Here is a 13,869-nt window from a genome sequence, read left to right as displayed (position 1 = left end):
ATATTAGTGGTGTCAGATTAGAACTTTTTTTTAACTATTATTATATCGAGAAAGAGAGAGAGAGAGCACTTGAGTGACTTCAGCAGTGACAATGTGTCGAGAGTTAGAAGGAAAATTAAGTGTGGATGAATCTTTTAAAGTAGAGCCAGACTTTAAAGCACTTCGACATGTTTACCTCGTTGTGTGTGCTGTCCACATTTCTGTGCACATTCTCAGCTTTTGTTTTTTTGTGCCAGTACACTAATGCTTTTTTTTTTTTTTTTTTTACATGGCTGTGTGCCCTATCCACATTTTATGTGCATTCCATGCAAAGTATCGAAAATAAGCACATTTTTTAAAAATAAGCAAGTTTTCGATACCCAGTCTTAGATACAATATATTGCAATATATTCCATGCATTCAAAATCTTGAGGGTAAATGAAATGGTACATGTACTCTGTAAATACTATTATTTGTCTAAAATGTTAAAATGACTTCATATATTATGTTTTTTTTTTTTTTTTTAATGAAATGTAGACAAGCCTTTTTTTTTTTTTTTACACAAAATATGTACTGAAATATTCACACAGTCTACAGGGCAGCCAGTGTTTTTAGATCATGCAAGACCAATTGTTATTTTTTTTGCAGTTTTCTGATGACAGTTTGCTGTCTATCTGTTAATCCTTGCATCTTTTATCTCTCCCTCTCCCTCCCTCCCTCCCTCCCTCCCTCTCCCCCTTCCTTCCTTACCCCCACCCCCCCAGTGGATGACCTCATGCACCTGGCTTGCTCCAGTGTATTGCAAGGTGGAGGGACCAACCAGGAGCTAGCCATGCACTGCCTCTATGAGTGCAAGGGTGACATCATGGTGAGTGGAGATGATGTAATCCTGCACCGGTGTGGTGTAAGTGGTCCACGCTGTCTAAGAGAAGGGGCAGCGTGACTGATGAGTCATGCAGACTTGCAGCAGATTTTTGCGCTCATGAAAGAAATATCCAGTAAATTTGGGTGGATTCCTGCGAGTTGACTCATCCCATCACGTTAGGTTTGGCTGTGGTGCTCGTGGCTTTTGTACAGAGGATGAAAGTGTTTGGAAGGCTGCGCGTCCATGTGTCTGCCTGAATGGCCGAGTAGTAGGAAGTAGCTTTCTGTGTGCATTCAGCCATGAAAGCAGCAGCAGCAGCAGCAGCAGCAGTAGTGGCAAAGAGGCCTGTGTGATAGTCCTGAGCAGGTGCTTCTGTGTAGGAGCTGTACAGCATTGTGGGCTATGTGCCTGTTCTTACTGTACGGACTGTGCAGCTGGTACGTATTACTGATGATCATTTGATAGTTGTGTGTGCACATGCACATTTACAAACAGACACAGAAGGCTTAGTCTTTTGCTTTGGGACAGCTTCAGCTTGCAGCTCGTGGTTGGAAAAATAAAGTGACAGATCGTAGCAGAGATGGGGATGGAAGAAGAGAGAGAGAGAGAGAGAGAGAGAGAGAGAGAGGGAGGAATATTAGCCAGTGACTGGCACTGCTTGGTTAAAACGCCTCCAGTTAAATACTCTTGCCTATGTTGCCAAGGAGATAGAGAGTGACTTCTCTCTCTCTCTCTCTCTGTCTCTGTCTCTCTGTCTCTCTCACTTTCTGTCTTTCTTTTTGTGCATCTCTCTCTCTCTTTGTTTCTTTTTGTGCATCTCTATCTCTTTTACATATCTTTCTTGCTGCATCTTTCTGTGCATCTCTCAGATTCAGGTTCAAAGTAGCTTTATTGGCATGATTGTTATGACAGTACTGCCAAAGCATTACAGCAAAAAGATCTCTTTTGTTTTATTCTCTGTATCTCTCTTTTTCTCTCCCTGCATCTCTCACTCTATTTTCTCTCTGCAACTCTTACTTTCTCTGCATATGTATATCTTCTTTCCTTGTTCTTTTTTTTCTTTTTCTTTTTTTATCATAATTTCTTTGAAGTTCAAATTTAGTGGTAGTTTGTGGGATTAAATTTTCTTTTTCTTTTTTTATCATAATTTCTTTGAAGTTCAAATTTAGTGGTAGTTTGTGGGATTAAATGTGATATGATAAAAAAAAACTTGAAAAGGTAAACGTGACAATAACTAGAAATTAAACTACATAACTGTTTACATTTAACTATTTTACAGTTAAATGATCAGTAACAGATAAAAATAAAGCTGAGGGAACTGGATCAAAATAGATTATTAACACTGATCTAATCTCTTGTGGATTCTCTTTTTCTGTTGCCTATTTTCTTATCTTTATCTCTCACCATCTATCTGTCTCTTTTTTTCCTCTTTCTGTTTCAGTTTCTCTCTCTCTCTCTCTTTCTTGCATCTCATTGTTTTATTCTCTGTATCTCTCTTTCTCTCTCCCTGCATCTCACCCTCTCTCTTTCCTCCCTTTTTTCTTTGCAACTCTTACATTCTCTGCATCTGTCCATCTCTGTATATCTTCTTTCCTTGTTCCTTTTTTATTATAATTTCTTTGAAGTTCGAGTTGTGGTTTGTGGGATTAAATGTAATAAGATAACAAACATGTGAAGATAAAAGTGAAGTGTAAAAATTAAACTTGTTTACAGAATTATTAACTATTTGCAGATTAGTGATAAATAAAAGAGATAAAATAAAGCTGAGGGAACTGGATCATAATAACACTAATAATCTCTCACTGCCTTTTGTGGGTTCTCTCTTTCTGTTGCTTATTTTCTTATCTTTATTCCTATATCTCCTTTATCTTGTGCTCTCTTTTTTCCTACCTCTCTGTTTCTGTTTAAATTTCTCTCTCTCTCTCTCGCTCTCTTGCTGTGTGTATGAGCGAGTGAGCTGGCGTTCTCTTTTGTTCTCATTAATCTCTTCATGCCAGTGAATCCAGTGGAGCTGGCCACCAATTTACCCTGTCAGTTTTGTTCTGCACAGGATTGGCTCTTGTTTTGGAGGCAGTGAATGAATGAATAAATAAATGAACAAATAAATAGTTTAATGAATCAATAAATGCTGTACATTCAAACTCCAGGTTGAACAGTCCTTCACTGTCTTTTTCTTGTATTTCCAGGGAGCCCTTGCCCTTCTTTTGCTGAAAAAACCCATCTTTCCCAAATCTCACCCCCTGGCAGACTACCATTACTCTGGTAAGTACCTAACTTTCCCCCCTGTTTAGTCATCTTGCAGTCTGTCGTGATCTGTTCTTGTTTTTGTTTCGGCCCCTCTCAGCCCCCTCCTGACTCTTTAGAGCTTGTGTAAGTGTGTTTATGTCCAGGCTTTGTGGGACATTTTCAGTGCTGGAATTCTGCACCACGCTCGCTGTCTCTCGGTCATAAACAATACCAGCTGAGTTCTGGGGAAGGGGTGGGCCGAGGGGGATTACTGGGTTAAAGGGTGGGGGTGGGCCGATGCCTCTGGTTATAGACTTGGGGAGCGAGGGCGAGAGATGGGTGGAAAAGGGGGGTGGGGGAGGAGTGTGTATGCAGCATGCAGTTAATCCCTGCAGGAGGACAGGAGCACCATTGTTTATTTGCCCATGTGTGTCCTGCTGTCTGCCTTGTGTGTCCGTGTGTGGCTGTGTGTCACTCTTGTCTGCTTTCCTCTTTCAAGCATATAGACTCACAGTAAGTGTCTGTCTCTCTCTTCTCCTGTTCCCCCGTCCCCTTTCTCTCCCCTCCAGGCTCGGACAGTTGGACGGCCGAGGAGAGACGCTGCTTTAACAAAGGCATCGCTTCGTGCAAAAAGGACTTCTTCATGGTGCAGAAAATGGTATGATCTCATACTATGTGCCTGAACTGCAGGAGGGAAAAGGGCAGCCGCAGCTTTCTATTAAGATCACATTTCCCTTCAGACTATACTTATAAGATGAGAAATCGCCATATAAATATATAACACTCCTTGTTTTTGAAAATAAAAGAAGCTGAAATTTGTTTGATTACATTTTATAAAGCTGTATTGTGTCCATAAAGCTAATCACTTCTTCATGACCACTGACATAAAGCAACGCAAACGTGCAGAGAGATGAGGCATATGTCAGTGCTGTCGAGCTGAAGACTTTTTTTTTTTTGTTCTAAGATTAGGATATATTTTTCTGGTTCCCTTTTCACAATAGAAATTAAATATCTAATTGAAATATTGTCACACATGTCTGTCAGCATTATGTGAACCCCCACTTATGCAGCAAACATTTAGATATATAATGTAGTGCAAGTTTTGCTATTACTTAAGGAAGTGATGGATTTATGAGGAAAGGTAAAGTGGTAATGAAAAAGAGGAAGACAAGGATAATGCTGCTGGAACTTTATTTAAAAGTGTGATTTATAATGTTCACTACAATCTGTATGCTATGCAAATGGATAATTAGAAACTTCTTATTTAAAAAGAAATGGTCTGACAGTAATCATGTTTGTGCTTGATTTTTTAAGGTAAGCTCCAAAACAGTGGCACAATGTGTGGAGTTCTACTACACCTATAAGAAGCAGGTTAAGATCGGCAAGAATGGCACACTCCTGTACGGAGAAGCAGAACTACCTGAAACACGGCCCACAGAAGAGGAGGTGGACTATAAAGTAAGCTTGTGTGTGTGTTTGAGTGTGGGTGTGGGTGTGGGTGCTTTAAGCTTGTGTGGACAATTGTAACTGCATTGTGTTTGTAACCTCAACTCCCTTACCTTCAATCTGCAGAGTTCACAGAGATTTGAATTGCGAAAGGAGGAAGAAGTAGTCAGGAGGTGGGAAGGGTCGGCTGACAAGAAGAAAGAGAGCAGTCCTGCCAGAGTGGCAGAACCAATAAAGCCCACTGAAAATGTGAGTATGAAGGCATGGGCCCTTGCCTTGAATCAATAGAGAGAAAATAGAGTTCAATTTTTTGAATAAAAAAAAAACCCTTCATCCCTCCATCTCTTTACACTGCATGAGTTAAACTTGATTCCTAATTCTTTAGTATTAGATGAGTAGCATCTAGCCAGAGAACACAGCTCCACTGATCCACAGCTCAGTGCTAAAGGGCTCTATACTGTTATAGCTGAAGCCAGATGTAGGCATACAATTAATAGGTTCATGTTGCTAGAGGATACCTGCAGGGTCCTATTCTATTGGCAATACTTGACTGAAGGGACTAGAGATGCTGTGCACATTTGCACATGCATATCAGCAATCTGGGAACCCCTTCTAATTATTAATTAATATGTTCAAATATTAACAAAAAATATTGTAACTCTCACACTAAAACCTTGAATCTATGTTTTTGCTGTATTTTACTTTTTTTTTTACATAATATAAATCTGACAGTGTTTCTTCATATTAGACCAAAAGTTAATGGTGAATGGACCAATAGAAATGCTTTTAAAATACTTATTACCTAATAATTTTTTTATGTGCACTTCCCTTGAAAAGACTTTAAAAGGCTTTTTTTTCTTACAGAAAATTAAAAAAACTTTTCTGAAGATATCAAATTTATGCATGATTACATGAATGTCATGTATGGTGCCCTCTTGTGGCCTCCACCAGCAACAACCTATTTTAACAACATCCTTATACAGTTGCAATCTGACTGCAGTAATCCTATAGGTTAAGTGCTAAGCTGTGCAGTGCTGAGATAAGCAAAGAGGACTCATGTATATGTATATAGCTCTCATTGTGCTGCCTGTAGCTGGGTCTGCTGATTGATTTAAATCTCTTCTTCCCCTGTATATACACACACACACACAGGCTGGGGCGGTAGTGGTATTGAGGAATCAGGGGGATGTAAAGAGGGAACAGACTGTCTTTACGGTCAGCCGTGCTCCACCAGCACCCCCTAAACCTCGGCAAGAGACCCCGGGGCGGAAGACCGGGGCCGGAGCCAAGGCTGCGGTGGCACAGGAGGGAGAGTTCCCCTGCAAAAAGTGTGGCAGGTAAGAGACAAGCCAGCGTTTTACAACTGGGAAAGCCTGGTCAGGTCAAATTTGCTGCTTTGCCTTTTTCATGTGCATCAAGTATATTTGATAAACCAAAACATAAATTATATATATAGGTAAGAACATTGGTATTATCCATATTGCTACAAAATGTTATTAAAAATAACATTTACCTTACAACACCAGGAATTTGAGTGAGACATCTGCTAGAACAGCTAGAATTAAAACAGATCTGCCTTTTTCTCAATACCAATGTTTACATGCACAAGTGGCTTGCAGTGGTGTAAGAAAATATCAATATATTCAAGTATCACAATATATTTTGCAATGATGTATTGATTCTCACAAACAGTATTGATTTGATTTGTAATTATTAGTTTACATGTAAATATTTGTGTTGTGTTGTACATTAGGGCTGAGCAGTATGTCTAAAACACTCAAAATGCACACAAAATGCTTAAAAAAGTGGTGATCTGCAATTTGATACAGAAGTATGATGTTAAACTACTAATATTTATTTGTAGCACCAAAAACATGAATATACAGCGTGCTGTATATTCAAATGGCTCACTTCTAACTATGAATCTAAGTAATATCTTAATAATATAAGTAAGACAGTTGCATTTTTTTGGTATTTCAAGGAATGAATGAGATGGTGAAAAAATGCATTATGTTGCCGCTTTTAATTGCAATGTTTCTATGACATTTGCACAAAACTGTACATGTGAGTGTCAGAGTAAACTGTCTAGCCGATGCAACATATGGCCACTCATTTTTATATATGATGCATTAAACAGAATACATCAATATTTACTAGTAGGCCTGTCTCGACAATTATATTATTGACTGTACATTAAATGAACTTGACTTATTTAAATGAACTTGAAAATGACTTGACTTGATTTAATGTGGACGTATATGGGTAATCTCAACAGCTCTAAAGCAACAGTTCCTGAGTAAATCTTTTCCGTTACCTGAATAAGTGCTAGTGTTATAAGCTAACTGGATACAGCCTGTCAAAACTGCTTACTGTACATTTGCTATGAATGCTAGTATGGTTGTGAAGCCTGGCTCAAAAAATGCTGAGTAAATCAAGCACAGGAGATTTGCTCTCAGTTTTTTAATGAAGCAATCAATAATGCTTAGCGCTTCCTGAGCTGCGTGAGCAACATCCGAGACTGTCAGAATAGGAAACAATAAAACTAACATCTGATTCCAATAAGAGGTCTCATCACAGTCATAGCAACGACTGGCTGTGCTATCAACAGTCTCTTAGCAACTGCAAGTCTTAAGTGATGTTGAATGCCGTGCCCTCTGGTCTGAGCATATCTGCCCGGTGACTGTGTGTCTGTGTGCATCTGTGCATTTAGAAAATGAAAACATTTCGTACGTGCTGTCCTTCTTCCCACTCACCATTGGCCACTGCTGTCCATCTGTGTTTTTCGAGTGCATCTGCTCTCATTTGGTCAGAAACGGATTTGATCACTCATTCTTGTTGCCTATCCTCCTCCTCTGTGGTCGTAATCTGCAAATGTGTTAAAGCGATATGGCCGTGGCGTCTGAGTCAGAATATCTGTGGCATCAAATTTAAACCTCAGAATGTACTCACATCAGCAGATGCACTAACGCGTACAGTGCTGTGCAGCTCCAGCTCTGCTCCTGCAGACATTTCCTCCAGCTTCTGTTATATGCTGCTGAAGCTCATGCAGCGCTCCACAAGACGTTTTTAATTATGCAGGAGGACAGCTCTTGAGCAGTGGAGCTGCTGATGAGTACTCTGTTGCAAATTATTACTCTTACTATTGGTAGTGTTACTATTAGTTCTACAACTGTTCTTGTTACTATTACCTCAATTCTTGTTAATAAAACTACAAATACACTGCCTGGCCAAAAAAAGTTAAATCCAGGTGGTGATTTTATTTTTTAGCAAGGCAGTACAGTATTACTACTGTTAATACGACTTTTTCTACTACTACTAAAACAACTTTCTTTTGCTAGTACTAATAACTTCTACAACTATTAATCATACGACTGCTACTGTTATTACTACTACTTCCAAAGCTGTTATTGTTGTAGGAACCTACAGATATTACTACTACAACTACTGTTATTACTATTTCCTCTACTACCAGTACCGCTACCAAAACAACTTTTACTCTTACTACTACAGTTACTACTAATCCTGCAACTGTCATTTTTACTAGTATTGCTACTTCTACAACTGATACTACTTCTAAATTATTATTAGTATTACTAGTACTACTGATACTACTTCTGTTACAACTATTACTAGGATTACTACTGTTACATTTACTACTTTTGCAACTATTAATACTACAAACACAAGACATGCTACTGTTACTGTTGGCACTGTTACTTCTACTACTTCTTTTTTTTGCAACTATTACAGCTTAAACAGGCAGATTGCCTGTTGTTACTAAACCCTTACAATCAAGTGAGTTTTGTTCGGATTGGCTTCCTCTTTTTTGTACCTCATTTAAATAGTACTCCTGAGAGGTGATTTGAATAGTTAGAGAAATGCAAATAAGTTGGTTCTTGTGACCACACAAGCAGTGTCTTTCTATATTTGGAGTGTATGTGCTGTTCAGTAACAGCACATATTGATATGTTCCTGTATTGTCGCTGTCCAATGAAACTTTCAATGGAAGTTAATGTAAAAACTTCAGGTAATTTTGGAGAAATTTTATTATTTATTGGTCCATACATCAAGAAGTTTCATCACAGTATAAGGGACAGTTGGTTTGTTGAAATAATGTAGTAATCTAATAATCAACAAAAATGGAGATGCTTGTTTTTCATTGGACAGCAACACAATTTTTTAAATACATTCCTTTTTTATATGCACAGTTTGAATATTGCATTGTAACACTGTATATCAAATTTTCTACTTTTATGCCAGCTCTCAGTCTGTGTGCTGTAACAGTGCTGGTGTGTTGTGATCCCTCCGCAGGGTGTTCTATAAGGTGAAGAGCCGCAGTGCTCACATGAAGAGCCACGCAGAGCAGGAGAAGAAGGCGGCGCTTCTGAAGCAGCGCGAGGCCGAGGAGAAGGCGGCAGCAGCGGCGGCAGCCTTGGCAGCAAGCCACCAAAACGGTGCACGAGGGCAGCAGGTGGGGCTTCGGCGAGCCAGCAGTGAGGACTCCTCAGATGAGGATGAGGACGCAGATGATGAAGACTGGCACTAACAAACACTGACTGACACTCCTTCTACATGGAGTATCAGCGGGCACTTCTGCAGTCGGAGCTGATACACCCGTGTGTGTGTGCGTGCGTGAAGTGCTGTGCATTCAGTCCGGAGGCTCAGGCTCTGTTGCTGTGTCCTCAGTGTAGAGCTGCACAATGTGGACTAAATGTTTGTGGACACTCCTTTTAATAAACATATTTAGCTGAACCTGTTGGCACCATGCCTAATACCCAACACAAGGCTTGAGCTAGAGGGACATGGATCTGTGGAGCAGGGGAACTGTATTCTCTGGAATGATGGTTTTTCATCCACTCCTTTTGAAAGTAGTTGGCCAGTTAGGCATAATATGGGCTGGTGATCTTCCAAAGTCCATACAATCTAATCCTCATGGCAATTCTTTAAAATTCTTTAAAATCTAGTAAAAAGTCCTCAGATCCTCTTGACAAAAGCATTATGGGTTCTTATTGAAATCTAAATACTCTTAATTTCAGAGTATTTCAGAGTGCAGGTGTCTCAATACTTTTGCCCATATAGTGTATATGCCTGGCATTGTGTGGTACAACAGGAACATGTTACTGGTTCATGTGATAATATGAAAATATTAATGTAAAATTTGTGAGGTAGTGCACGTATCAGCTGATACATAGATTATTTAGGAGTTTTGCCGTTTAGATAAATATAATAATATATTTTTTGGTAATACAAATGCAGGGAAATTAATAACATGCAGTATAAAGTATTACCTAAACAGTCAGCTGCATTTAAGATATTAAAATATCAATTCAAAATATTAGTCAATTCTTAACATATGAAATAAAAAAATAAAATAGTTTAATTTAATGTCAGTTCAAATATTTGGGGATGTGCAAAATCAGGTATTATGAGTTCTGAGTGCTTTCAACCTCCACTCATATCAATATAGTATCGCAATACTCAATATTTAACAAACAATATATTGTGCAGCCCTACACTCTGGACATGCAATAGATGCACACCTTGAAGGGATTGTGTGTGTGTATTAAAGGGAGGGTAAGTGTGTGTATGAGTGTGTGTGTGTCCTATAGGCATTCAGGGTTTTTCTTTCAGGCATAGGGCTACAGGGAGTACAAGCCTGTGTATGTATGTGTGTGTGTGTGTATGTAGAGAAATGGATGGTACAGAGCACTGTCCTTCAGCACTTTCAGACTCCTCTCACACGTACACGCATTGATCTGGGTACAGCTCAAGAGGTCCATCATGCCCCTCTACGCAACCAAACACAAGCCTCGCTTCGTCCCTTTATTATCCACCGTGAATAAACTGCAGGATATGCAGGACAATGCAGGAACACAATGACAGACTGGAACATGTGTTCTTCTATTTTCTTTTCTAAAAGAAAAGAATATAAGTCGCAATTCACGGTATTTTTTGCCGGCTCTTTCCCAGTTGACTGCCAAAAGCTTGCACAGCCATGCTCCTGATCTTTCTCTGTTTTTTCTAGTGCTGTACCTTTTCTTTTTGGGTTATGTTTTCTTATGGCCACATCGCTGATGCCTTGGATGTTCTTGACCATGTTTTATCTTTACATGACAATCAATTTTACAAAGGTTCCTTTTTATATCCAACAAAGTATCGTTGTTATTCATATATTCATGACTTATTGTTATCTTTATTATTATTATTATTATTATTATTATTGTCATTGTACAGTTTTATTGTTATTATGTATTGTTTCTTTTTCTATTTTTAAGTTTGTAGGTGATATTTTTATTTGAAGATCTTTTTCTCATTTGACTATTAGTTTATTTAAGATTTAGATTTAGATAGTTTGCTACCTGTATTTGTTTGTATGTGGGAGTGTGTGTGTGTTTGTGTGTGTGCACGCTGTGTACAGCTTCTTCATTGGGGTCGGTCAAGAAAAGATGATGTGAACTAATGGCGAAAGTGCAATAGAACAATTTCATTGCTTTAGAACTCTTCAGGCCCATGTCTTCTCATCCTCATCCCCTCTGCAGGTCCAGCTGAACTTGAATTTAAAGTTGGACCCTAATTTATTGTAGCCTATATTGAACAAGAGCATTTAAACATGTACTTCATAGAACAGTGGTTCTTAAACTGTGGTACAGCTACCACTGGTGTATGCAAGGTATCCCAAGGTGGTACACACATCTCTCCCAAATTCCAAATAAAAATATTGTCAGTTGGAGCATTTATTGCAGAAAATGAGAAATGGCTGAATTATCAAAAAAGATGCAGAGCTTTCAGACCTCAAATAATGCTAAGAAAGCAAGTTCATATTCATAAAGTTTAAAGTGTTCAGAAATCAATATTTGGTGGAATAATCCTGTTTTTTAATCACAGTTTTCATGCATCTTGGCATGTTCTCCTCCACCAGTCTTACACGCTGCTTTTGGATAACTTTATGCCAATTCTGGTATTTGTAATTGTACACCTGCTTACCCAGTTTCCATTTGTATGCATTTTATTTGTGGAAATTGATTTTTTTTGGAGGAATGACACTCAAAAGTTTGTCACAATTTAAACATAAAAACATTGCAAATTAATGGAGGCTTTATTTCATCATTTTACACAGAATAATGCGGGAAATTTTGAATAGCCGATGAATTACTAGTTCTATTTTTATTATTAAAGCTGCTGTCCTAAAAGTGTTTCTAATTGGGCACAGTACAAAATATATTAGTCTGGTAGGTTTGGTTGGCCGCATCAGTTTTTCTGGTCACACAAAAGAGAATGTGGCATCGTTTGCTGGGTAGCTAAGCAACTGTAGCAAAATGAAATACTCCACAGCACAGAGTTTTGTAACTGTTCTTCTGAATGCTTGCTGCATTTACGCATTCCCACCAGAGAGGTTTCTAAATCCCCAAATTAACAAAACTTACAGACTGGCACTTTTTTGGTATTACAGATATACACTGCTTTTTTTTTTTTTTTTTTACATTATTCATCATATCGAATGGTTTTGGATCGTATATTGCAATTAATATTAATATAAGAGTTCGTAACCATATCGCCAAGACCCAGTGGTACGTGACCTAAATGTTTGGGAACCACTCTATATAGAAAATTCAGAACAAATTTGTGTTCTTGTAGCTGTATAATGAAGCAGAACGCACTTGAATGTCTAGAGTCTGGTGAAGAGCCTTTTCCCTTCACTGCTTCTCTCGGACTGTCCACTAGTTCAGCACTTGGTTTTGTCTCCAATGGCAACAGAGAGGCTGCTAAGTAACGACAACTACCCACACCCCCCCATCCCCTCTGCTTCCCAACCTTACCACACAACATCCCTTCTCCTTTACAAACGGCTGCTCTAGGAGAGTATCAGATTAACGGCTACAATTACTGCTAATCACACTCAAGTCGACTATGCACTGTGTTTGTGTTTGCATGCGTGCCTGTCTGTTTGTGTTGAAGTGTGAGTGAGTGAGTGAGTGAGTGAGTGTGTGTTTGTGTTGCACTGTGGCTGTGAGTGTGTGTTTGTACACATGTGCATATGCACCTGTGTGAGTGTGTAGTTGTTGCGCCAGAAATTAAAACTGTTTCAGATTCTGAGCCAAGTGAGAAAAAGAAGCTTCCTGGTCTCTTTAGCATTTTTCTTGTTTTTCTTTTTTCCAATTCTGTGTTTGTAAAAAAAAAAAAAAAAAAAAAAAGAACATTGTGAAGAACATAACTTGCTCCTTTATCAGGGCAGGAGATTTATTGTGTTAAAAGTGGTCTAGCCAAGATTTTTTTATTTTATTTTATTTTAAACACCAGAAATGTTAAATTAAATAAATGCAGGACTTGCTGCCACGGAGCCACTCTTCTCGCTTTCATTCAGCCAAGGGATATAAATATATATATTCAAATATATGTATACAAATGTAAAGAAACAAATTGTATACTTTCTATGCTATTTTCATAGGGCCTCATACACTAATGCTGACCGTGGACAGAAATCTCAAGTGCTTTTTACTACAGTATAACTTATTTCTGTTTAAATTTGATTATCACTTGTTGTTTTGGAATATTAAATATGATTAAAAACAACTGCAGTCTCTGTGAAGTTCATTTGACTGTGATATGACTGTTTAAGTAAGCCATACTAGTAAGTGTAGAATGTGCCACACGGTGGCAGTAATGTCAAATAAAATGGATCAGATAGAAATGGAAGTAAATCTGATTTCAGGACAGCATTCACAAAAAAGTTTATTTTCAGCTACGTGGGCTCCAGGTGGGCATAGACTCTGAGTGGGGTTTTATATGTACATTTACGTGTCTGTTTTACTGGTACCAGTTGGGTTTCCCAAATGGGCCCTGTAGTTACATCCCACCTATTGACCACCTGTGGTAACTTCCCATCTACACTCTAAAAAAAAAAAGGGAAGATATAAGTACTTTTTTGTACTCTCTTCATAATTGTACACTCAAAGGTACATTATTGGTCTTTCCAGGGTCAGATTTGCCCCCTTTGAAGTACAAAGTAAATCCTAACAGCAATAAGTACAGATTTGTACCATTTAACCAGCCAAAAGGTACATTCAGTATTCTCTATCACTGTACTAATAAACAATATATATTTTAATTGCACATTTTTTATTTAAAAGCCAGACAATTTTAGATCATCAAGTTCTTGACACATATTCAGTTGATGATAATGTTCATAATCTTTATAATCTTTAATGGTACCAAAACATGGGAACAAAAAAGGTCTTTCACTGAAAGGTACTTTTTTTTGTACCTCAATATAAGGTACAGCCCCAGCGACAAGCTTTGTACTCTAAGTGTACTCTAAAAGTCTTTAAGTGTGTAAACTTCATGTGCAGTCCATT

General features: G+C 38.3%; 1 protein-coding gene across 2 annotated transcripts in view; it reads left to right on the top strand.

Moving 5' to 3' along the window:
• The window catches only part of mideasb (mitotic deacetylase associated SANT domain protein b), a 38,616-nt gene extending 25,529 nt beyond the window's left edge, over positions 1–13,087 (top strand). For both annotated transcript variants that reach the window (XM_007252178.3, XM_007252176.4), the window contains exons 7-13: positions 744–847; positions 3,031–3,106; positions 3,640–3,728; positions 4,385–4,528; positions 4,643–4,765; positions 5,669–5,853; positions 8,828–13,087. In XM_007252178.3, coding sequence (XP_007252240.3) covers positions 744–847; positions 3,031–3,106; positions 3,640–3,728; positions 4,385–4,528; positions 4,643–4,765; positions 5,669–5,853; positions 8,828–9,062 — 956 coding nt within the window. In that variant the 3' untranslated portion in view covers positions 9,063–13,087. The remainder of the gene's footprint in view (positions 1–743; positions 848–3,030; positions 3,107–3,639; positions 3,729–4,384; positions 4,529–4,642; positions 4,766–5,668; positions 5,854–8,827) is intronic.
• The last annotated feature ends 782 nt before the right edge of the window (positions 13,088–13,869 follow it).

This window comes from Astyanax mexicanus, chromosome 14 (assembly GCF_023375975.1).
Source record: "Astyanax mexicanus isolate ESR-SI-001 chromosome 14, AstMex3_surface, whole genome shotgun sequence".
NCBI classification, from domain to species: Eukaryota; Metazoa; Chordata; class Actinopteri; order Characiformes; family Acestrorhamphidae; genus Astyanax; species Astyanax mexicanus.
This window is presented reverse-complemented; position numbering and strand designations above follow the sequence as displayed.